At 40.0% G+C, this 26,191-nt stretch overlaps 1 protein-coding gene across 4 annotated transcripts in view; it reads right to left on the bottom strand.

Annotated features, from left to right (window-relative positions):
* Window positions 1-26,191, bottom strand: part of SLC44A5 (solute carrier family 44 member 5) — a 211,144-nt gene that overhangs the window by 11,648 nt on the left and 173,305 nt on the right. For all 4 annotated transcript variants that reach the window (XM_063137339.1, XM_063137322.1, XM_063137348.1 and 1 more), the window contains exons 9-20: window positions 25,309-25,392; window positions 24,728-24,840; window positions 23,114-23,245; window positions 16,247-16,346; window positions 12,354-12,446; window positions 11,686-11,773; window positions 10,745-11,007; window positions 9,887-9,981; window positions 7,907-8,010; window positions 5,678-5,751; window positions 3,795-3,865; window positions 618-706 (exon numbers count right to left, since the gene is read on the bottom strand). In XM_063137339.1, the coding sequence (XP_062993409.1) occupies window positions 618-706; window positions 3,795-3,865; window positions 5,678-5,751; window positions 7,907-8,010; window positions 9,887-9,981; window positions 10,745-11,007; window positions 11,686-11,773; window positions 12,354-12,446; window positions 16,247-16,346; window positions 23,114-23,245; window positions 24,728-24,840; window positions 25,309-25,392 (1,306 nt within the window). The remainder of the gene's footprint in view (window positions 1-617; window positions 707-3,794; window positions 3,866-5,677; window positions 5,752-7,906; window positions 8,011-9,886; window positions 9,982-10,744; window positions 11,008-11,685; window positions 11,774-12,353; window positions 12,447-16,246; window positions 16,347-23,113; window positions 23,246-24,727; window positions 24,841-25,308; window positions 25,393-26,191) is intronic.

Raw genomic sequence — 26,191 nt, 5'->3', positions numbered from 1 at the left:
GGAAATTGCTTTAACATTAAAAAAAAAGGGGGGGGAGTTCACACATTTGACTGATATCTGAAGGTTTGCCCTGGGAAACAGAGTACCCCCTGTGGACTCCTTTCTAGTCTGTTATATGCACAGATGTAAACAAAGGATGTGTTTTGTTTTTATGGGAAATTCTGGGCTGAATGAGAACTATTTCAGTGTGAATATTACAGGGCCAGCACCAGATTTTATGGTGCACTTAAGTCTGTCCAGCATCCTTATCAGGGTGTGGATGCATGGGTGTGTGTGGGCATCAGCAGGGACAGGCTACTCAGAGCTGATGAGAAAAGTGCCAGGTGCCCCACTTTAGAAGCCACCACTTTAATTTTCCCAAAATGCTCCTGGATCCTATGACATTCTGGAGAAACTAAGATGGTGTCAGCTCAGCTACTTAACTCAGTGGTTTTCTTCTCAGCACTTAGGACTAAAACGTAAAAAAAAAGAAAGAAAAGTAGTTTAGAAACAACAACACACAACCAAGGGGTACTAGTTTTAGCCCAAGTGTGCCCTCTGGGCTCTAGAATTTGCCTCATGATGCTGAGTGCCGATACCAGATATTTAAATCCTAAGAACATCAGTAACGTCCTTACCAAGAGTGGAACCCAATAGTAATTCAGTGATGGTGCTTCTTGTGTGAATACTGGTATCTTATGTGTGAAGAAAAAGAAGGCTAGGACACCTACAATAGGGGAAAGCACAGGCTATCAGATGCTGGTATATGCACTTGGCAGAACTTTCAAGGCCTTATCTCCCATGATATTTTAAAAGAGAGCTGACCTGCACTTCTGTGCTTTGGAATATATACAAATATACCATCTGAATGGTTTATACAACCACTTAGCTCCAAGTTATTTGTATGATCAGTCCTTCATTTCAAACATATATGTATGCATGTTCAGACACAGGAATGACTTGCAAGAGTTAGTAAAATGTAATGGGAGAAGCAACCCTCATAATAGCAGGTTAAGCAATGCTACACCCCACCCCACCCACAAGCTTTACACTAGATAGGATTTTCCAAGCAACAACCCCTGTGAGAGATTCATGCAATCAGAATTTAATCAATTATATTATGCCATGAACCTTACTAGTGTGTGTGTGTGTGTGTGTGTGTGTATGTGTATGTATATATATATATATATATGTGTGTGTGTGTGTGTGTGTGTGTATATATATATATATATAAAGATACAATAGAAATATATATATACATATATATACACTAGTAAGGTTCATGGCATAATATAATTGATTAAATTCTGATTGCATGAATCTCTCACAGGGGTTGTATATATATATATGTATGTATGTATGTATGTGTATATATATGAAAGTGCAATTTCAAAAGAGCAAAGAAATACAAATTTGATTTAACAAAAAACTCATCTATCTCTTGGAAAACCATTTAACTATTTCTATATATCTGATTCAACATGTTTAATGATAAATTGAGATATTAATTCATGATAACATCTGTACTAAGCAGGAGGGAAAAGGCATGTAAATTAATTAGCCGAAAGAATTTGTCCTTAAGCACAAGGAAAACATTAATCAATTCCGCTATTTCATAGTTTCATTTCAGACAAATCTCAATTACTTTCCAAGCCATAAAATAATGTGTGCACAATATCAGCAGACTGACTATACATTATAGATGGAACTGGATGCCAGTGATTGACGAGTTCAAGATGACTGAGAAAGTTAAAAACAACACTTTCAGAACATCAATGTAAATTCTGAGAAGTATGTTTTGCTTTAATAAACTCTTATAAGATCCTTACTTTTTAATTACAAATACAAAGAGCCTGATCCAAATCCAAGCATGTGGAACAGTTCCAGCTAGATAGTCTGAATAACACAGCTGTTTGGTGGGATTAAACCCAGCCCTGTTACTTACAGATAATTAGCACTATTCCCTAGCTAGTATATGAGGCTTCAGAGTCATATGTGCAGCAGCCATTTGCAAGCAAAATACAGCCTATTTAGGGATATCCGGTACCTGCCAAGCCAGGACAGCTTTGGTGGGAAAATGGCCGTTGCAGGTGGGGAGGAGCAGAACAGTGCACTTTGTGTGTTGCAACACATGAGGCAAGAGCGGGGCAGAGCCTATAAAGGCCGGCCCCACCAAGTATCAGCCTCTTTCGAAGTGTGCTTCCTCGATCAATTGTCCCTTAGCTGGATCAGGATGAAAAACTTTAGAAGGGAGATTTTAAAATCAAATTCTATCCCAAATCATTTAACCCATCATTCAGGAATAGTTAATACGTACTAGTTGTATTAATACATACTAGTTCTATGGCTTTCAGCACTCAAGGGGCTGACTAAGCTCACACTATGCCTGACTTCAGGAATAAAATGATTCATATCTTCCCTGAATACCTGGATGAACAAGAGTTATAGGTCTCTGCAGTACAAGACTCATAGCCTTCAAGAATTAAACTATTGGCATGCCGAGAGCAAATGGCTCAAGGTGTTGACTATTATCTGCGCAACTTAAAAATGACAACTGGGTCACATCCAAGTGTCTCTTTCCAAATCTACTGAGGTTCTCCATTTGTTTACATAGAGCTTCACACCCACATGCTGCCTTTTGTTTCTTTTAGTGTATGCTCTTTTACTGCTTATCTCTTTCAATCTGAAGTGGAACTACTATCCAACTTCAGCAAAAGAGTGAAATTCACTGCACACAAAGTTATGGACAGCACACAACACAAAACAGAGAGATAGAACAAAGTATCTTTGTGCCCAACCCTACAAATATAGTGGATTCCCTCATTGCGAGGTTATGATGTTCCCCAAAACTGGAGGCATTTTCAGGGAACAACCGTGGGGACAAGGAGTGGGATCTCTACCCTTCCCTGCTCAGAGATTCCCAGCAGTACATGGAAAAGATCAGCTCAAAGGCTTGGGGAGGCACCTGGAGATAGGAATTGAAAAGTATGAAATGGGTTATGCATCTTCCCAAAACCCTGTACTGGAAGTGCCCTCCACACCTCTGCATAATGGTACAAGAAAAACATGGGTTTGGGATCCCCATTTTTTTATTACATATATTTCTACCCTTAGGGTGCTTCCAGATAAGGCTTTTATCACACTGTCACTCTGCCTCGTTCACAAAATTTTATGGGCAGTTTTATGACATTGTTTTCTACTTGTAACACACACACCTCATGTTCCCCCACCATTTCTTCTGTCCTTTTTCTTATAGCAGAGAATATGTTAAGGAAGAAAAGATGGATCACTAGAGAACCCATAAGCCCTATTCAGGCATTTCCAATCTATGTTTGTTACGCAAGTGGTTGTTCCGGATGAGGTGGAGAACTCCCACGGATAGAGGAGGCTCTCTTCTTCACAAAGCTGCCCTCCACATATAGAGCTTGATGAAAATGACGGACTGGGGTGGAGCTAATGCATTTCCCCTCCTTATGTGTGCAATAACCACACATCAGGAACACCTGAATCGGGATTTAGTCTCAACTAATTCTTGTATGAATTTATTTGCTCATCTTCTATTTAGGCTCACGTGAGTAAAACAATCTAAATAGCTCCTTGTTTATCTGATTAATTTATGTCCTGAGAGACACTGAGATAATGAGGTTTTCTTGTAATGATTTACATGAACAAAACTCAGGTTATAAAAAGCCTGCAAGCTCTGAATTAGTATTGGCACAAACTGCAAAGGTCTTAGTGATAGCTCTTCTCCAGATTATCCACTGACCTCTTCAACCATGTTGAAAATATTGAACTGAAAGAATTCACTGACTTACCCACACCTCCAGCAACAAGAATTTTCCCCAGGAATAATAAGAAGTCTGTCACTTTATCCAGCACTGCAACTCTATGCAACAGAGATAATAAATAAGATTGGGAAAGCTTTCTCAGCAAAAAGTAGAGCCCGTCTGCTTTCCATTATTATGCTGAAGTTATTTGGGTAGTAATGAAACATAGTTTCAGTGTACTGAAAGAGCTAGTTTTGGACACAGATTTGGAACTGGTAATTAACCACCTAACAGCAGCAATGATTTTGCTGTTACATCACAATTAACATATATTAACATTATAATGACACAAATACTTGTAGTTTTATGGAGAAACATTTTGTTTATTGCATTTCAAACAACAAATTCAAAGGTTCTAAACATCAGTTTGCTTCTTGTCCCTTATTGTAAATTGTATATATTGTATGTTTTCTTACTGAATTTTGTAACTGTAATTTAAAATAACATTCCAAGAGGTGTCAGCAGGCTCAAGGAAACCCCAAGGTTTGCAGAAATACAAAAAACATTTTTAGGAACACCACCTCCACCCCACCTAAACTTTAGAGTCTAAAGGTAAACATCAAAACCTCCCAATGACAACTGAACATACTCAGTGGCCATGGAATAATGACCGACTGTTGGGAAAAACACAGAAAAGCGGTGGGAAGAGAGAATGGAATGCCGTGGTTGGAATCCTGACCAGCAGTAATTTTGTTGCAAGTCCCACTTCTTATTATTAAAGACGTTTATATCTTGCATTGTGTACATGGAGCTCAAAGCAGTGTACATGATTCTCTTTCCCCATCCCTATTTCATCCTCACAACAGACCTGTGAGGTAGGCTAGGATGAGAGACACTGGTTCAAGATCACCCAGTGAGCTTCATGACTGAGTAAAGTTTTGGATCTGGGTCTTAATTTGACACTCTAACCATTACACCACAATGATTCTCATACTTTCCTCATCACTCTGAGATTTCAGGATGAAAGGGTCTTAGCAGTCACACCATCCATCAGGCTGATGTTCATTACCGAACAGACTTTTTTGGTAGTTCCCCAAGCTCTAGAGTTAGTTACAAAGATCTGTGAAACGGATCCGGGATATTGGCCCTTCCAAACAAGCTATCCAGGGACACTCTCTTCAGGATTTTATGAGAAAGATGTTTTACTGACAATTCTCTCATTTTAATCTGTCCTTGTTATAAAGTGTTCTTCTTAGTGTGCTGATTTTGTTTTTATTTTAATTGTCAACCACTGAGCAATTGTTGGAAAGCAGGTTATAAATGGCCAAATAAGTGCACAAAATATGGTGCACACTACAATGTGGTAGTGTAATGAACTATATGCACCACTTCAGAATAAAGGCGAGGAATTACATTTGAATCCTCTCCTATGTAAGAAACAAACCACAATCTCAACAATAAGATTGCAAGTTAGATAGCTGGTGCAACAGGAAGCATACTGGTTCTATCTAATATACTACCTTTATGTACATGTGTGTGTATATATATAGAGAGAGAAGAATCCAGAATGGCATTTCTCCCTCTGTAGCTTGAAGTAGTACAGTGCATTCTATTACCACATTCTGCTTCTTCTGTGGACCAGGCTTGAGACATCGGACATAGAAAGCTCCCTCATACCAAGTCAGACCATTGGTTCATCTAGCCCAGTATTGTCAACACTGACTGGCAGCACTCTCCAGGGTTTCAGAAGGGAGTTTTTGCAGCCCTAACTGGAGACGCTGGTGATCAAACCTAGGACCTTCTGCACGGAAATCAGGTGCTACAGCACCTCCCCTAATATAGTGTGCATACTTAATACATCAGTAAAGTATGTTTTTGAAATGCTATGGAATAGCAAGTGTCACGCAAATTATGGAATGTATGGCCCTTACCTCACCACATTTCTCATGAGCAGAAAGAAAGCTTCCCTTGCTGATGTGCAGAAGTTTTTGCCATATATCGCAATCTGCAAAATATTAACAGATGTTAACTTATCTTTGAGAAAGCCCAGGTATGAAAGGGGGCTGCTTTGGGACCAGAACAACAAGACACAGGGAAAGAACGAGATGCATGGCACCATGTTATTTACCACTTATAGACGATATCAATTCCCGCCTTGCCCTAGTCCGTATTGGCTGTTTAAGAAGTTTTCTTCCTGCCTATAGCCACCAAAGCTTCCTAATCGTAGATATTAATTTTCTAGGAAACTGATCCATAAAGAGCTAGAGAACTCAGTTTATTGTAAAGGACCCCAAACTACAAAGGCTGGAAGTACAAAATATGGAAATGGACCTGGCCACCTGCATGTTTCAAGATGGCCTGTGTATGTCTTGGCAAGGTAAGTGGAGTAACAGTCACTTAAAACAAACATATGAACACATGCCTGAAGAAAAAGATATGAGATTTCAAATTGCCCTGACCTTCACCCCTGGAACTTTATAATGTGTCCTAAAACAGCTTCAGGACCAAATTCAAGTCTGTGTATCCTCAAAATGAAAATACTGTAATGCATTCTTTATGTTGCTGAACATGAAAAATGTCTTCACTGGTGCTCAATGCATCGTTTTGCCTCCTGAGGAATCTTGGTTGCTGATCCATGCAGGCTTCTTGGCATCTTCTGTTGAACTATTCTTGATACTGTTTTTCATTTATAAGGCTCCAAAACACTTGAGTCCGAAATACCTTAGAGCAGGGTAGGGGAACCTCAGGCCTGGGGTCCCAATCTGGCCCTCTGGGGTTCCCAAGATGGCCCCCTTTCAGGGGTCCCACTCCCTTTCCCCTGACCAATGACTCTTTGATAGCTTCCAAGATTGGTGCAGGGTTTTTTCATCCTTTCTTTAAAAAAAATTGAAATGGACCCCCTAAGGCTTAGTTACTGGTAGTAAGCTAAAAAATAATAATTGGGGTTTGTGCCCACTCCTTTTGCCTGTCTACCACTGGAATGTTGCCCCCAAGAAGGCTCGGAAATTGAATTTGGGCCTCAGCCTGACAGGGATTCCCCACCTCTGGCTTAGAAAGTATCTCCTTCCTTCTGTATCCTTCACACACATTCTTAATTGTACAGTGTATGTGACCAGCAAGGGCATACAAAGAGGTGTCCTTTGTAATAATCCTACAACTGCAGAACTCCCTTGCTTTGGAGACTCAAAGAAGAAATTGGCTGAGAATTTTGGGGAAGGTTTGGCCCATATTGTATCTTTATTTTTGATACCTGCCCTGAATGGGTAAGCCAAGAAGACCCTTGAAGACAAATGCCCACTATGTTAAAGTGATTATTATGGGGCTAATTGGCTTGAGTTGGGGCCTCTCTCTATGTGGGTCAGATTGCAATCAGACAAAAACCCCACTGCACCAGGTGCCACTTCTTACTGGGTTGGATCCAGGATCTGCCTTTTGCAAGAGCAAGGGACATTCCATGAGTGGCAGGGCTCTGTTTGCAGAAGTTCTCTCTGGCCAATTTTGGGGTATCACTCCCTTCTCCCACACCACAGCTCACCCCATTAAGCAAGGTCTTCTGACTCTCTGTGTAAGATTTTCAGGAGGATGGAGGGGCTGCCATGGAGGGGGCAGGAGAGTCCACTCTCACCAGCACAGTTGATCCAGCTTAAATATGGATCCTACACTATTAATTCCTGATGGGTTTAAATCAATTTAACTCATACTGCTGAGGCAATATGCTTATGGTTGATAGAACAGCCTACTTAATGCTAATGCTTCTTATTTTTCTTAAGACACTTTCCAATATTGTTCTAATTATTACTTAATGCATTTTGTTCCCCTTAATTTAAATGTCAGATAATTTTGCATTTTGTAACTAGTTTTTAGTTCTATTAATGTGTTTGGGATAGATTATCTGTCGTATACAGCAATTGGGCACTGCCAATGTTGGCTGAAATCTACCAAGGACCATGTGAAAAATATTCACTTATTTAGCAACAGTAAAGAAACTCATCAAAGATTTTACCCCAGAGCTATTGGAAATAAATCTAAATATTATAGTTCAAAACAAGGCTTGTGGGCTTGTGTTTCCCAAACCAATAGCTGTTCAACAGACTTTCCTGCCTCAAATGCGGCATACTGGACATAGTAGCATAGTGGAAAAAGAGAGAGAAAATACATACCATGATGTAGGCGTTTCTGTTGATAAATTTGAGGAATTTTTCCAAGCACCAAAAACAGCATTTGAGGCAGCAAAGTAGGAACTTAGCAAAGGCATTCTGTGAGCCTGCACAAAAGAAAAGGAAACATTTCCTAAGAACAACGAAAAGCCATTAAGATGGAGAGCTTCACCCACTTTGTTTACATCAGCATTTTTTGTGTGGGTTGCTTGGACCCATTGTCTCCTCACTGATTGTCGACAAATTTGTGCACTCCGTCATGCTGGAGTTGAGTTGTCTATTAGCAGCAAAACAATGCAAAAACGAACTACTGAATTTATCCTGCTAGTGTTAACATAGTTTAGAACTGATCATGGAGCTAGACCTGCTGCAGCTGCCCACTCTTGCACGAGGGTTTCCCATGCCATACCAGCCATGCTTTCGTTTTTTAAATACGAAGGCTCTCTAAAACTGTTGGGACCTGTGGGGACATTTGAGAATTTGAAAAATTGCAGTCAGGGAAGAGAAAATGTGAGGCTGGAGGCTAGGAGAGAGGAGAAAATGGCTCCCATGGAGGATGTAGCTAATGAGATAATGGCAGCCGTGGGGGCCTTGCTAGACAAGGCAAGAATTTCACCCAAGAAACTGAGTACAAGCAGAGGAAAACGCTGAACATCAAAGGTAGTCCACATATTTGACCCCACAGAAGCACAGCAAAATCCCCATTCGAGATTGCAATCTTATGCATGCTTACAAAGAACCGCTGTGGGAAATGCTACATAAGATTGCTCTGCTCATCCTATCCACACACTCACACAAACACACCTTTTCTTCAGCTCCAAAGGAAAGAGAAATGCCCCTGCCTCAAAAGGAAAGTTTTCCCTACTTCGATCCCAGGCTCAGCCACTCTGTTCCCCACCTAGAGCTCCTACCTCCTTCTCTGCTATCAGAGCCTCCACCCAGAAAGGTGCTCTGTGGGCATGTGTGTGAAGAATAAGAGAAGGGGCTGGGAAGGGAGAGGAAAAGAGCATGGCTAGGGCCTGGGAGGAGGAAGAAATAGCAAGAGAAAGCGCAATGTTAGAGGCCAGGAGGGGGAGAAACAGCAAGGTAAAGAAATGGGGAAGAAATAGCAAGGACAGAGAAGGAGGGGGAAATGAGTGGGGGAAGTGAAAACGTGAAGCTGGAGGCTAGGGGGTAGAGAAACAGCAAGGCAATGAGGTGGTGGTGGTGAATAGCAAGGCAAAGGGGAGAGAAAGAGCAAGGCTAGAGGAGGGAGAGAGAGAGAGAGAACAAAGAGAAAGGTCTGGATAGGGAAAATGTTTGGGCGGGGACAGGAAACAACTCTTTCCTTCTCTTCCTGCCTGCTGAACAGCTGATCAGTGGCAGGTTCAGGAACAGGAAGGAGAACATGGTGCCCAAATATTTTTTTCAAGTTTTAATTAAATATAATCTTTTGAAGGGGACAGTGTGTGGAGAGTTTTGTGGACACCTTTGGAGGTCTTCGCAGACACCACATTTGGGAGCCCTCTCTAAACACTTGGTTTCATTTCTTGCTGTGCCAGAGAACAAACATCATAAAGTATAGGCACCCTGAAGTCTTCATGAACCATAACTATATAAAAAAAACCACCTAGCAATTACTGTTGAAGTGTTCATCACTCCCAAGCATCAGTATGATTCATGGTGTAGGAGGTACAGTTGTTCCCACCATTAATGAAGAATAGAATAGAATAGTTTCCTCCAACCTGGTGCTCTTCAGATGTTTTAGAGTACATTTTCCATGATCCCCATGCTGGCTGAGGCTGATGAGAGTTACAGTTGAAAACATCTGGAGAGCACGAAGTTCAGGAAGGCTGGAATAAAGGTGAGCTCACATTTCTGTTTCAGGTGAATTAGGAAGAATGCTAGCTTATATGGCCCCAAGATATGGTTATCAACTTTCCATGACAAATATATACCATCCTCTGAATGGGAAGAGAGAATGTACAATGTCATAAAACTTACCTTTGAGTTTGTGATCCAGGTATTCCAGGATTACTCTAATCAGCTGGACTATTGCAAGAATTAAAGAGCCAAATGCTAGGGAACCTGTATGATATCTAATAGAAAATAAAATAGTACTACTTAATGATATGTATATTACTGGTCACATAGAGATTTTCTACATGATACATTTATTGTGCACTCGATTCCCTACTCAGTTATTTATGGGTTGTTTACACAATGTCGTGACTCTCTAGCTTCACTTCTGTGTCTAACCAACACTTTTGGCTAGAGTTTTTTTTTTTTTTTTTTAGAGCTGGGAAATGGGGTATTATTTCTGAAAGCAAAAGGAAACATTGTTTCCACTTTTGCATTTGTATTATTCCTCTATACTACAGTGCCACCTAGAGGTCATGTAGCAGTAAAGTAGGAAAATGTAGTGCTTGGACATCAATTCTGAGACAAAACCAAAAGTAGATGCAGTGGATTAACTGCTTCATGTAAAAAACAAAAAAAACAGTTATGCTAAAAATGAATACGATTTCTTGTGGGGGAATCACACCCCTAGTATATATTCATGGATGACGAAATGCAGAATTCTATCATTTCTAAACTGATATATTAGCCATGCATGCAAATTATTTTTGGATATCTATTTTGCTCCTATCACTAGGCTAAGGGAATATTACAATTACTTTTAAAATATCTGATGTAAAACTGCAAAGGGAGGGTGCTTAAGAACACTGAGAGCTGAACAGCTGAACATGCATACATTGTGTATTAAACTTTGCAACCATTCTGACTGTAAAACCTACTTTACCCCGCTGAACTAGAGCAAATTTTCAAAAGCAGAAACCAACTTGTGATCCTATAACGTACCGTATTGCTCGTCCAAATGAAGCAAAGAGTGGGCACGATGGAATGTCAGTAGGTTTTCTGAAGGCCCAGTAGTAAGAGGCAAAGGCACCAGCAAGGGTACACTGACCCAGTGCAATTGCAAAGTTTACAAGCCAGAGAAAGACAAACACATTGATGATCTGAAAAACTAAGATGTATCTGTGGTATAGGCTTTCTCCTCCATAGAAAGCAAAGGTACACTGGGCCCCTGGGCATAGCTTGGTCACATTGGTTGTGTTGAAAGTCTGTTTTTTGACAAGAGAAGATTCATCAATAGGAGATGTACAAACAATGATTTAGAGCAATTCTAAATCACTAACACATTTAGTGCTACAGATTTCACCAATGCTCTATGTTGCCGTGTATCCTGTCTCTGGTAGTAGCTAGACACAGGAACCTCAGAAGTTTTCTAACAGAACTAATAAATTTTCCAATAATACAATCTGATACATGTCTACTCAGAGGAAAGCCACAGTGAGTTCAATTGGACTTGCTCCCAGGTAAACGTGCACAGGAGTGTAGGCTAAGTGGTTAAAAACTGGAACAAATATATCCATTCATACATGTAGCTCTATGAGATGGAACAGGGAGCTTTAAAAATGCATTGCTTTTAAATGTATTTATTATTTATTTATTATTTATTGTATTACTATACCGCCCAATAGCCGAAGCTCTCTGGGCGGTTCACAAAAATTAAAACAATTCAAAATAGTATAAAACCATAATATAAAATACAACATAAAAGCACAACCAGGATAAAATCAGCAGCAGTGCAGAAATAAAAATTTAAAATGCAAAGTTAAAAATAATTTATAGGCTGTTAAAATACTGAGAGAATAAAACTTGATGGTGGAGATGTATAGGCAATCAATGGAGAGCTAAAATTTACATAGATTTTTACAAGACAAGAGATACATGCTTACCTCTGGGTAACAGGTCAAATTTGCATACTTGCACAGGCTTTGATTAGCCATGACTTTATACACGGGTTCCCCTGATGTAGCCAGGAAGCTTGATTTAATTGAGTTAAGTAGAAAACAGAAACACAGGCTCCCTTCCAGACACAGAGACACAGCATACAATACTTGGCACTAATAGGAAAAGCCCCAGAGAATACCCTTAATTTCTGCCTCTCCATGTCTAGCATATGATGTGATAGCACAGTGTGCATGCACTTTCTATAACCCTATTTGCTCTGCCTGCAAGCAATTCATCAGGAGAGTAAAATATCGGCACCCTTTTGCTTAATAACAAAGACAGCCATGGGGATAACCTTGGGATAAGCACAATATGATTTAATGACCTCCTATATGAACACTGCGCAAATACAGAACAATAAAATACATCTCAAGGTGATTGTTTTGATGAAGAAAAGAGCCACCAGCATTAATTTTCCAGAATGATTTTATCCAAAAGTAAAGAGGTTTCAGAATTCAAAATTGGGATTTTTGATAAAGCTTTCACCACACAACATAGCTTCTTTTGGAGGTGATGGGGTTTTCCCTGTACTTCTGGTTTAGCTATAAAGTGCTAAAATGTGTCTGTGAGAAGGACCTGTGCCTATGCACCCTTTGACTCAAAAGAAGGATACACAGCTGTCACTGCCCAGTACGAAATGCAGATAGAGATAAGAATAAAGGTAATAATTGGATAGAATAATGTAGACATGATATAGCCAATGGCCCTAAAAAGGAGAAAGAAATATATATTTGTAAGCAACAGATAAAAAAGTTCAGGTTCCTCATTGAACCTTTGAGACCTTTTCATTCTGTTGTTTTCTAATTGTGTGACATCTCCCTTAGTAAATTATTATTATTATTATTATTATTATTATTATTATTATTATTATTTCTTCTTTCCTATTTCTTCTTCAACTATATTTTAATGTTTAGTGTTTTAAAATTGCCTTTCAGGATAGATTATCCTCCCAAGACAGTTTACAATAGTCTGTAAAACAACATAATAAGATCACAAAACAATAACATTAAACTATTAAAACATAGTAAGATCACACAAAGAAAACAACAGCCCAGAGATAATGAAATCAGATAAAACTACTGAATTAAAATAGACGCAGGAAATAAAAATAACATTACAATGGCGGGAGCAGATAAAACAGTTACGGTGCCAATCATTATGACCGGGAGAAAAAGGCCTTTAAGGTCTGCTTAAAGGACTAAAAGGAGGGCCAAAGAGATTTCCCCCCCCCCCTGGAAAATGTATTCTAGAGGTGCTGGGCCTAATAGCTGGCCCTAATAGGTGCCGCCTAATAGCTCTTGCTGATGGACCAGAGAGAAGGGCCTCACGCGCTAACCTTGAGGTTCAGGCAGGTACACATAAGTGCAGGAGGTCCTTCAACTAGGCTGGTCCAAAACCATTGGGAGCTTTAAAGGTTAAATATCTCCAAGCAGAGGCAGAGCTAGGCACCCAGGCTAAGCTGCAGCTCTATAGTTAATTCTCAGGGCTCTTTGCTGCTGAAGGAACATTCAAGCCTGCTTCGGTGAATCTCCACCCTGAGCTCCACTTCAAGACGTTAAGCCTAGAACCCTACTTGGGCTGAACCCCCGTTCCCTATTTAGCTGTGACCACCAAACAGAACAGCACTGCTTGTGAGAAAGAAGTAGGCTGGAGCCCCTTATCACGTGGCATATGGATACATGCATAAACTCTTTCCACATCATACATGGCCAAATGAAATGAGGTGCTTTGGTTTGACTGGGGCCCTTTCTACACCTAAGGAAAATGGAGGGATCATCCCTGCCTGCTCCCGGGATCCCCTGTGTGGCATCTGGATGCACAGGAACGATCTTGGGACAATCCCGGGATATAGGGCTGGTGTAGACATGCCCTGGGTTTAGTTCACCGTCTGTTTGCAATATGATAGATCCCTCCCATAGGCAAACCCTGAAGTCTAACTATAATTGCAGGAAATTCTTCTCCAGGTCACTCCGAGCAACGTAAATATTAACTTTAGTTTATATTGTTTTCCGTTTAAAACTTTAAAAAAATCCTCATTAAAGCCCATCCACTGAAGTGTCCTTATGTTTATAACACCAAATTAATAAACACTGTAAGCAATAAAGTTGTGGCCAGTTTCAACTTTGTCTATGTTTGGTTCTTATCTCTCCCCCATGCCACTGCCTGCTGTATGCACCAATTGCATATATACTATCACATGCAACAAGCTCATACACACCTATGTTACTGCTTGTGCATGCATTTAAATCTCTATACAACCATCAGTGATTCTGACCCTGTTCCCTACATGGTAGGAAAACATAACATTTTGATATGGCCTTCACTTATGAGGGAAAGGCACTCTGCATATGTTTTTCATTATAATTACTTTATATGGTCCAAAGCTGAGCTTTGGCTCAAATCTCACATTGCATTAAATAGTAGTTCTGCATGGGTAAATTATGACTTGTGCTAGAAACGCTGATGAATACCTTTTGAGTCACTGAAGAAAAGTATCACCTTATGCTACTTAAGAAATAATCACCACAAATCAGTGGTTTTTAGGAATTAATGACAGGCCTGTTGGTTGTTAGAGAAGTCACAGACAGTTTATCCTTACAAACTGCTTGTTAACTGTTCTAGCAATAGATTGCAAGTGCTTTATTGCTAATAGAAATTGCTATTTCATTGAAAAAAATAGTTAAACTGAGCTGGGGGAAAATCATTTAGCTTTTAGTCATTAGGAACATATTTTTCAAGACCTTGACTATGGGGTATGGTCTGTTGCGTTCATAATAATTATGTGCAGCGTTTCTTTTCATGCATTATTCATAAATATTGGAAAGTATTGCCCTCAAGTGACCTTTGAACGAAGCTGCAGAACTATAAGGCACTATTACCTCCCACCAGGAAGTTTATGAAGTTTCAGGAGTGTTTCTGTTTGGCACATATTTGAATAAAAGCATCTTATTTTATAAAGTGGTTATGAATTGTAATGAAAAGGGGGGAAATTATACAGTACAATCTAGTACTGCAACAAATAGCTTCTAATCCCCATGTTTACAGCGTTAATGTAAAGGCACTAATACATTTTGAAATGGCAGAGCTCCTTTATTCTATAAGAGCCCCCATATTTTGATACTAGTGGCTTGAGAGAAGAAGATAGGCTCCGAGGAAGAATACGGGCACATACTCAAATTCTAGCATTGCTGTGATCAAGCTGTTAGCTGTGAAATGTTGTTTATGACAATAAACTCAAGAAATCTACACGCTTGGCTACTCATCTGTAGGTTTCCACTGGGACAAAAATCTGTTCTCGTTTATAGTAACAGCATTGCATGAAGCAAGGTTAAGTATTTGATAGAATCAACTACAGAAATCGCTATAAAAGTAACATTGCTTACATGAAAGTAAGAATCCTGAATGCAAGAAAATGCAATGTTAGAACAATAACTCCTGGTACTGAGATATTTCAGGACTCCAGCGGTTCTATTACTATCCTACATTTCACAACAGGAGTTCTTCAGGCCTCTTCTTTGCAGGTCTTGATCAAGGCTCTGAAGACCCACTTGTTTTTGCTAGGTGTATCATAATCAGTGGTCTAAAGGTTTTATTGGTATAATCTGTTTTTATAGCGTTTTACTGAATATCTATTTTTTTTGTATTTGGATATTTTTGTATTGTTTTTATGTAGTATGCTGCCTTGAGAAGGTTATACCCTTAAAGGTGACCTAAAAATCACTTTAAACTTGATAATAGGCTTGAGGGATAGCAAACAAAAACTCAGTTCATGCAAGATTACAGATGAGGATTGCTCGTCAATCCACTTGGGCTATGGGATGCCTGCCTGTTCCAAATGGGTTTGTTCATTTTAAATGGGGTCAGAGCATCATTGCCATCTGAATGCTTGTCTTGACCCGGTTTAGCTGCTGTGGCCAAGTGTCTTCTTGTCAGTTATAACTGATTCACAGGTTGCATTCCTTCTTGACAATCTTTCCAACACTGTTCATCATAGCGAGTTAACTTTGGAGACAAACTACTATGTGGAGCTGCCCTTGAATTACAGCCCATTCAAACTGTGGCTGGTGTTGTTTGACAGGGGAGAAACACAGAGAGAATACATCACACACATGACTTTGTCGCTGCATTGATTTCCAATATCTTTCCAGGCACAATTTTCAGACTGAGTTCTACATGTGCCCACTTGACAAGGTGGGGATCCAGTTCCTGTGACTCGTTGCCCTTTCTTGAGGGAGTGAAATCCGGCAAACTGAGCAGGCACATGAGCATTGGGCATTCAAGGAAGAGGAATTGTTCACATTCAGAACGATCTACATGAAGGAAGGGAGGAATTTGTCTTATTCCTTCACTGTGGTATTTTAGTGCCACCCTCAGCTGAATATATGAGCCAGAACATATATTCTTGTCTGTCTGCACTGAAAGATGTGGGGAATAAGTATTTTAAACCATGCAAACATGGGAAACCCAATAACACTGTGAGATATTTGTTTTTTCTAGTATACTTACCTGCTACCTTCCTTCAATAGTGCAATGGCGATCCGGATTCGATTTCTCAGAAATATTAACATCAGAATAATGACAACTTCCACTATGCAAAGTAGTATCACTGAAAGCAAGAAAATGAAGTTTGTCAACATCCATCAAAGCAGCACATTATGCTTTTAAGATAATGGCTTCAGGGCCATAGCAGACATTACTTTAAGGATGTACTCCTATGCATGTCTATGCTGGGAATTGTAGAACATGTTTTTGTTTAAACATGCCTAGGATTGCATCATAAATCTGTATCTATGTCTTGTTTTTAGTTTTACTCTAGAGTAGGCACATGGCCCAATCCAGTTCTTAAAAGCCCCACCACTCATACTAGGGACCTGATCAGCTTCTCTGCACCTATTCTAGAGTAAAAAGAGGGGGAGCGATATAGATGCTAGATATGGATTTAAAGTAATATCATCCTTAAGTTCAACCCTAAAATAAAGTAATCTTAGGGTTGCACTTCCCAGTTCTCAAGTACTCTAGATTACGGTGGTCTTGAACATTCCCCACATGTCAGGATTTAGTCCCTGTTTCATAAATGCCTGGGAGATCAGGCTGCCAGCCAGAGTGTGTCCCCCTGCCAAGATTACATTTGTGCGTATAATTCTGTGTGTAAGATTGATACTTGATGAGCATGAGAGGAAATAAGACAGTTTGTGAAGAAAGCTTTTCATCTTAAAACAAAGCAATTAAATGCAACGCTTTGCTTTAAATGTCATTTAGGCTTAATGTGTTCTATTTGAGGAAATGTCTCTTTACGATTAGACAATCATTATTCAGTGGTTGCCTTTTGCTGCTAGTTTAGTTTATAGGATCTGGAGAAGATAAATGGAATTGACGTTTTAAAAGAAGTGTATGATTGTGACCTCTATTATCCCAGTGTCACTCAAAAATAATTCCAGGATGATCATGAGAGTTATTTGAAACTAAAAGCAGCTTGAGATCAAAGTCAAGCTCAACAGAGTCTGTTGAGTGAATACGGGGGGGCAGGAGTTTGGAAATATGCATAATAAATAATTTTAATGGTGTTTTCATAGAAAATGTCCCATGTTGTAATATCTGTAACTTGATGGACATTTCCAGGGATGTGCATTTTCTGTCTGGAAATTTACACACACACACACACACACACACACACACAGTGTGCCCTCCCCCACACACAATGAAATTTTGTGTATTCATGTTTACCAATGCCTAACCATTTGGAATTGCAATTAATCCTAATTTTGTTCAGAGAATCTGGAGACGATTTTCCATAATAATGTATTTATTTTATTATATTTTTAATCTGCCCAATAACAAATGTTATCTGGGTGGATTACAAAAGCTAAAAGAGTAAAATGCAATGCAATACAAAACAAACTGCACAGGACTAAAATATATGCAAGAACAGCCATAAAATCTAAAAACTACACTCAGAAATGCCTGGGAGAAAAGGAAGTTCCTCAACTGATGACAAAAAGATAACAATGTGCCAGGCAACCATTCTTGAGGAGAGCATTCCATAAACGGGGTGCCACAACACAGAAGGTCCTCTCTCTTGTAACCATCCACCTAACTTCCTTCAGTAAGGGCAACTGGAGGAGGGACCTCTGAAGATGACCTAAGGTTCCAAGCAAGTACATATGGGAGGAGATGTACAGTCATGTGAAAAAGAAAGTACACCCTCTTGGAATTGTACTTCTACAAGCTATTGAATCAGTACACCTTCTGATTCAATAGCTTGTAGAACCACCTTTAGCAGCAATAAGTAATCGTTTTCTGTATGACTTTATCAGTCTCTCACATCGTTGTGGAGGAATTTTGGCCCACTCTTCTTTACAACATTGCTTCAGTTCATTGAGGTTTGAGGGCATTTGTTTATGCATAGCTCTCTTGAGGTTCCGCCACAGCATTTCAATCGGGTTGAGGTGTGGACTTTGACTGGGCCATTGCAACACCTTGATTCTTTTCTTTTTTCAGCCATTCTGTTGTAGATTTGCTGGTGTGCTTGGGATCATTGTCCTGTTGCATGACCCAATTTCGGCCAAGCTTCAGCTGTCAGACAGATGGCCTCACATTTGACTCTAGAATACTTTGGTATACAGAGGAGTTCATGGTCGACTCAATGACTGCAAGGTTCCCCGGTCCTGTGGCTGCAAAACAAGCCCAAATCATTATCCCTCCACCACCGTGCTTGACAGTATGGGGTGTTTGTGCTGATGTGCTGTGTTTGGTTTTTGCCAAATGTGGCGCTGTGCATTATGGCCAAACATCTCCACTTTGGTCTCATCTGTTCAAAGGACATTGTTCCAGAAGTCTTGTGGTTTGTTCAGATGCAACTTTGCAAACCTTCTGCCATGTTCTTTTTAGAGAGAAGAGGCTTTCTCCTGGCAACCCTTCCAAACAAACCATACTTGTTCAGTCTTTTTCTAATTGTACTGTCATGAACTTTAACATTTAACATGCTCACTGAGGCCTGTAGAGTCTGAGATGTAACTCTTGGGTTTTTTGCAATTTCTCTGAGCATTGCACGGTCTGACCTTGGGGTGCTTTTGCTGGGACGTCCTCTCCTGGGAAGATTGGCAACAGTCTTGAATGTTTTCCACTTTTGAATAATCTTTCTCACTGTAGAATGATGGACTTTAAATTGTTTGGAAATGGCCTTATAACCCTTCCCAGATTGATGGGCAGCAGCAATTGCTTCTCTAAGATCATTGCTGATGTCTTTCCTCCTTGGCATTGTGTTAACACACACCTGGATGCTCCAGACCAGCAAACTGAAAAAACTTTGGCTTTTATAGAGGTGGTCATACTTGCTGATGATCAGTTAATCACGGGCATTTGATTAGCAGCACCTGTCTGCTACTTAGCGTCTTAATTCCTATGGAAGCAGTAAGGGTGTACTTATTTTTTCACACATGGCTTCTCCATTTTGGCTTTATTTCTGTTAAATAAATCATGACACGGTGTAATATGTCATGTGTTGTTGTTCATCTGAGGTTGTATTTACCTAATTTTTAGACCTGCCAAGGAACAGATGATTGTTATTATGTCCTGATATGTAAAATCATACAATTCCAAGAGGGTGTACTTTCTTTTTCACACGACTGTACCTTTAGATACTCCAGTCCCAAGCCATTTAGCTAGGTTGAACATATAAAAAGGAGGACAGGGCTCCTGTATTTTTAACACTTGTATGGAAAAGAAAATTTCAGCAGGTGTCATTTGTATATATGGGGATTCTAGGGAAATTCCCTCTTCATCACACCAGTTAAAGCTGCAGGTACCCTGCCCTCTTTTAATCTGGTCACTCTAGTATAGCTCCTGCAGGTTTAACTGTTGTGATGAAGAGGGAATTTCACCAGGTTCCCCATATATACAAATGACACCTGCTGAAATTTCCTTTTCAATACAACTGTTAAAGACACAGGAGCCCTGTCCTCCTTTTCATATGGTCACCCTAATTTAGGGCTTTAAAGGTCAACACCAACATTTTGAATTGGGCTGAGAAATGGATTCAAAGACAGTACAGCTGATGAAGCACTGGAGTCACATGATCATATCGATCAGTCCTAGTCAGTAGCCTAGTAGCTCTATTTTGAACTAAGTGAAGTTTCTGAGCCATTTCCAAAGGTAGACCCAGGTACAACACATTGTAGTAATCCAACCTGAAGGTTACCAGAGCTTTTTGCCAGGGTATCTCTGTCTATATAGGGTCGCAGCTGGTATACTGACACGGATGTTCCAGGAGCACTCCCACCCTGCTCACATTATCTTTTGAGGGGTGGGAGTGGAGAGAGAAGCAAACCCCTCCAGAACAGATTGAACACCGCTCAATTGGGCAGAAAAACCACCTGTTAACAGTACCTCTGCTTTAGTTTATTAGCCTTTTTTCAGTCCATCAACCTGCCCAGGCACAGATTCAGCACATCCATTGCCTCACCAAGTTTAGATTAAAAGGAGAGGTAAAGCTGGGGGTCATCTGCATATTGATGACAACCCAGTCCCCATCTCCAGATCACCTCCCCCAGTGGTATGGAGATATTGACTAGCATAGGGGATAAAACTGTGCCCTAAGGAACCCTGTGGCATAATTGCCAGGGCAATAATCCCCCAGCACTATCTTCTGGAAATAGCCATCCAAATAGCAATGGAACCACTGTAAAACAATGCCAAATCCCAGTACAGAAGGATACCATGGTTGATGGTATTGAAAGGCACTGAGAGGTCCAAGAGAACCAATAGGGTCACACTCTCCATATCTCTTTCTCAGCAAAGGTCATTCCACAGGACAATGAAGGCCCTTTCAGTTCCAAAACCAGGCCTGAAGCCAGACTGAAATGCATCCAGAAAACCGGTTTCATCCAAAAGTGCCTGGAGCAGATCAGTGATCACTTGCTCAAACACCTTGCCCAAGAAGGAGATGTTAGCAACAGGCCTATAGTTGTCCTCCACTTCTGGATCCAGGTTTCTTCTGGTGTGGCCTAATTACTGCCTCTTTCAAAGAGGCAGGTACCACACCTCCCTCAAGAAGGAATTTATAACCTCCTGGATCCACCCAGCCACCCCCTCCTTAATGTTTGGTCGAACTTGTCCAGGGACCTTGTCTGCATCCTCATGCCTTAACATCTGAAATTCATCCAACACAGCTGGACCAGATAGTACTCTGGATGCCTTTGTTAATGGAACTGTACTAAGACTGGAGTCCAGTTCATGCTGGATATGAACAATTTTACCTTCAAATGTTACCTCTTGCAAATACATCACAGCAAGCCACTGAGGTATTATCAATTCACTTTCAGGGTCAGATTGCAATAAACCCTTCACAGCCCCAAACAGCTCTACATGGTGACACTGTGAAGATGCTGGAAAAGAACCCTTTTTTTGCCACCTTCACTGCCAATGAGTAAGCTTGATAATGAGCTCTAACATGTGTTTGGTTGAATTCAGAATGATTTTTTCTCCACTTGTGTTCCAGCCAACATTGTCCTAAGGAAAAAGGAGCTAGTTTGGCCAAGGGGGAGAAGGTGCTTGGGCACCATCATGTCAACCGCCCAAGTCAACTCGATGTTCCATAGAGTAACCAGGGCCTTGACAGGAGCACCATATATCTGGGCAGTTCACACAATAATATGTCTATTTATCTTAAGAAGCATATGGTGAGTTGCTATATGCAGCCCAGGCTATAGTAATTTCATTACAGAGGGTAATGCAAATAAGATTTGCATACAAAATAAGTGATACATAATGTTTCTTTTTATTTAAAGAATATATGTATTCAAGCCTGTACTGTCCAATTATACTCTGGAGTAGCTACTCCACTATTTGCAACATTTATGCAACTACATAAATGAAGACCACAGGGATAAAATGCACCTGGTATTGGAATTATTCATCATACTCATTGGTGATTATATTCAGCATTATATGTCTTTATTTAAAGGCATTTTGTCAAACAATATTTGCTTGTTGGTTCTGTTAATTTTTACTTGTTTATATGTGTGTCAGTGACAGTAAGCATTTTCTATTATATTATTTTTGCTGACTTTCATAGTGACTGGGTTTGTGAAATTCCTGTCAGATTGTTTACATAATCCTGCATGAGTTCACATTGGTTCCACCCACACCCTGAATAATAGTTTCTAGTTTAGTCCTCTTCTCTAAGTCCTATACAGGAAATAAACTGAAATTTGCAATGAACAATTTCACATAGAAATGGGTGAAAAGTAGCTTTATATACAATGATTCACATACCCTTCACCTTGGATAATCAAGCACTGAACAGTACCTGATGCATCTAAAAACAATCTGAGACCAGAAAGTGCAAAAGCAGAAAATTGCAGGATGGGCCCAATAATCATGTGGAAAATGATTTATGCAAATTGGTTCCTCATGGCAACTTCCTCATTTTCTCCAGAAACAAACGGTCCCCAAGGATGCATGCTCATGTTTTAATTGGGAGTTGCGTGATTTCAGAGTTTATGAAGGCTCATGAAATTGTAACGTTCACCATTTTTATATATACAAAAAAATTGAAAGCTTCTTAGATTGCATTTACAGATGGAAGCTTGAAAACATTGCTATGAGATGTCTTAAAAAGAGAGAGAGGTATTAAGAACCCACTATTGGGGATTGTTTGTTTGTTTTAAATTACTGTAGGTGATTTCAGAGTTAAGTCTTACACCTGGAGGAAATGCACAAAAGAAGGTCTGTGCAGTTCATAAAAGGTTTAAAAGGTTGCTAGGTTAAAACTGTCAAATATAAATCTAAATTCAACTCCAGTGCTGAATTTCTAAAAGAGAGTTTACCACAGCTCAAGCTTGTTCAAGTGCGAGTCCATCTGCTCCCCAATTCCAAGTATATAGGGTCTGATTGTGGCTTCTTCACGATGAAGGAAATGCATTTTCAGATAGTTGTTGATTTTTCCTTCTGCAGTGCAGTCTTGGCACTGCAAACAGGATACAAACCTGGCTCAAATCCAGTTCTGCTTAACTTTCATTTAGGGTCACTTAAGATATTACTGATTTCATATATAGAATTTACTCCATGTTCAATTTTCTGTATTTTCTTTTAATGAGAACCCATGAACGCTTATACATGTCCACCTGACAGGAAAGTAAAACACCTGCAATCATCATATACAAAGGATTTTCATGCTTTTTTCTACACAGAAGTGCTTTGTAACGAGCACTCAATACCTGGCTTCCAGTCAGCAGCATAAGTGCTATAAAACTTGCTAAGGCATGAAACAATGCTGATGCCTTAGTGCTTATTGCTAGTCATCAAAGGAAACAGTTAAATTAGGTGAATATAGATTGGATATCAAGACACTGACTTCTCATAAAATTCACTTACTAAATGCTAACCATGTTTGCCTCAGTTGTAGATACACCCTGAAGTCTGTCTGGAATCCAATATCATAAATAGTGAGGTCAGAGCCAGGTATTCCATGAAGACGGTGATATTCCCAGTAGCAATGCCAGATACCTTTTGAAAAAGAAGTAACAGAATCATGAGTTGCACAAGAAAGGTCATCTAGATCAATTCAAAGGTAGGGCTCACCACCACCACCACCCACACACCCACAATGTGATCCAGAACACAGATTGCTTCAAGCAGAGAGCAGGTTCCTTGCAGAAAGCCAATAATGCTAGAAGAGCAAGTGGCTCCATCTTAAGTATGAACATACATGACTTGGTTCCTTGGTAACTGATGGAGCAACATTTTCCATATATTCCTACTCATGCCCTAAAGTGGCGTGGGGAGCTTATTTTGGGTTGGGGCCAAATGATCTCTGTGGGCTGAATGTTGTCAGGGAGACATGGCCATCCCTCCAAGACATCACATGATCCCTGGCCAAAGAACCAGGGGGATCCTCTACCTGGCACTTCAGATGAAGACCAAGCTTGTGTGTGAGCTTTCCTGATCAAGGAAACTACCTTAGCCAAGGATTCAGGTGGACTATCCACCCAATGTCTTGGCTGAGATGGCAATGGCCATCCTGCACGTGCATTCATTGGGGAGGATGCAGGGCAGATGAAATTGAGCTGGCCCAGTTCCCTTCTCACTGCCATTAACTCAGTCCCCTTTGCTTCCTGGTTTTGCTACATGCAGGCTCTCCTGAAGAAAGCTAACCTGGTGCCTTACATTATTGTCCTTTCAGCACCAGACCCCACATTACTTCAAGTGGGCTCCAAAAATTTCCCTGTTTACCTTGGCCTATAATTGAGCTGGGACTTTACTGGGTGCTGCTGTGTACATGGTGCTCTCTGGTTTAAATTATTAATTTCATCTTTTATTCTTATAATTGGTTTTATTTTGTTTTGTGATTTTAAATTTTGTACACTACCTTGGGACTGTTTATAAATCTTTTTTTTAAAAAAACAAATGATGTTTTCTCTTCTCTCAGACTTTTTAAGATCTATTGTTTTCAGTCCCTCTGGTTTGATTTTACTTCCTGCTGCTAATGGCTGTTTCAGCTTTTGTAATCTGTATTGTGTTTTGTGCATTGGGCTGGTTTGTATTTATTTTTACTTTTATGCTGTGCAGAATTTTAAATGATTTATTGTATTTTATTGTATCCATTATGTTTTAATTTGCACAATGCTTACAGAGAAATTGTTCTCTGAGGCATTTCACAAATCAAACAAATAAATACAACACGGGAAAGCAAAACAAAACCCTATAGTGTCTCAAGCTAATCTGACCTGGGGACAACTGCTTCCCAGCCCCAAATACAGTGGTCAGTCACTCCAAGAGAATGATCTAAACCAGGTGTGGGCAACCCTCCAGATGTTTTGTCCTACAACATCCATCAGCCCTAGCCAGCAAAGCCAATGGCATGGAATTCCCAATTAATTGATGATCATCACTTAGTTAGCATCACCTTTCCCCATCTGTATAACTAATAGGTAGTAAATCTAAGCTCTATATGCAGCTCTATGTAACAAGCAAATATCCGATACTTACCATATCCTATAATCCCAATCACACCAAAGATGAAAATCCAGAAGAGAACCCCTGCTATGAATCTCAAAAGTACAAGGAAGAGCAAGCTGACAACCATTGCAATAAACAGACCTCTGGAAAACAAAGACACAGCAGTTTAAATAAATCAGCAGCCAGTCACTTGTCCCCTCACCCACCCCATTTCCACCCATGTACTTTACGAACAAGAAGCCCTTCTGTGAAAAGTGTTTTCCCCAGCAAGGATTGAGGCTCCCATTCAAACATATGGCAGAATGACCAACGGCCTACAAATAACAGCTTAAAGTGCTGTATTTATAGATGACAGAGTCAAAGAGTGGCTAGATATTGACAAAGACAAGGAACTAAACTATAGTGGAAAGAACCTTCGTTTATCAGTGGCAGGTACGCTCCTCTTCTCCCAGACTAGGGACCAATGCTCATGTACAAGTCATGCAAAAGAAACATAACAAAACACCGTGATGCTTGCATGCAATGAACGGAAGTGATGGAGGGTTCCCTCCTTGCTCCTTTTTGTGCAGGTACCATGTGGGAGGTGTGACCTATTGTGAATAAGAACTTACATTAAAATCCAATACCAAGAACTGGCATAGTCTTCAAAAATTTTCATCCCAACTGATCTTGCATCAAGAACATTATTGATGCCGCTTTTAAAAGAAAAGGAACAGAAGTTTTAGTTTATGTAGAATACATTCCTTCTTTAAACCTAGTAACTTAAAGGTTTACTGTAATGACAAAATACAGGCTATATCATGAAATATTTGCAAATCATGGCTCTGTTTGTAGCATTTTCTTTGCTAGCAAAATGGAACATAAAGTGCCATTGCCAATAATAAAATATTATTATGATACTGCAGCTCTGGGTTTGTGCCCAAAACAAGCATTATATTCTATGGAGTTTTCATTGATTTAGGCTACAATCCTATGTCAATGGGATTAAGTCTCGTTGAACTAAGTAATCTCATTGAACTCAATGGGTAGATGTGCTGTTAACTGTTCTGTTAAACTCTTTGTGCTGTTAATCTGTTCAAATTTACAATCACATTGACCCCGTTCAGAAGACACCTTAAACTATGGCTTTAACCACAGTGGTTAAGCCAGAAAGCCAGGCTGTGTTCAGAAGACACCTTAAACCATGGCTTTAACAATGGTGAATAAAGCAAAAAGCTGTGGTTCGCTGTGGTTAAAGCCATGGTTTAAGGTGTCTTCTGAACATGGCCTAGCTTTCTGGCTTAACCACCATGGTTAAAGCCATGGTTTAAAGTGTCTTCTGAATGAGCCCATTGTTAAAAATATAATATGCATTACATCTAATTAGGCAGTAATAGCACCATCATAGCTGCAACAAGGGAATCTGGAAACTTCTGCTTGCACTTCTAATAAATCACAGCTTACTGTGTCCACTGAACCTAGCAAACTTAGCGCATCATCAGAAGGGGGGGGGAA

This window comes from Elgaria multicarinata, chromosome 1 (assembly GCF_023053635.1).
Source record: "Elgaria multicarinata webbii isolate HBS135686 ecotype San Diego chromosome 1, rElgMul1.1.pri, whole genome shotgun sequence".
Taxonomy (NCBI): domain Eukaryota; kingdom Metazoa; phylum Chordata; class Lepidosauria; order Squamata; family Anguidae; genus Elgaria; species Elgaria multicarinata.
The sequence above is the reverse complement of the archived record's forward strand: the minus strand, read 5'-3'. Positions and strand labels throughout refer to the sequence as shown.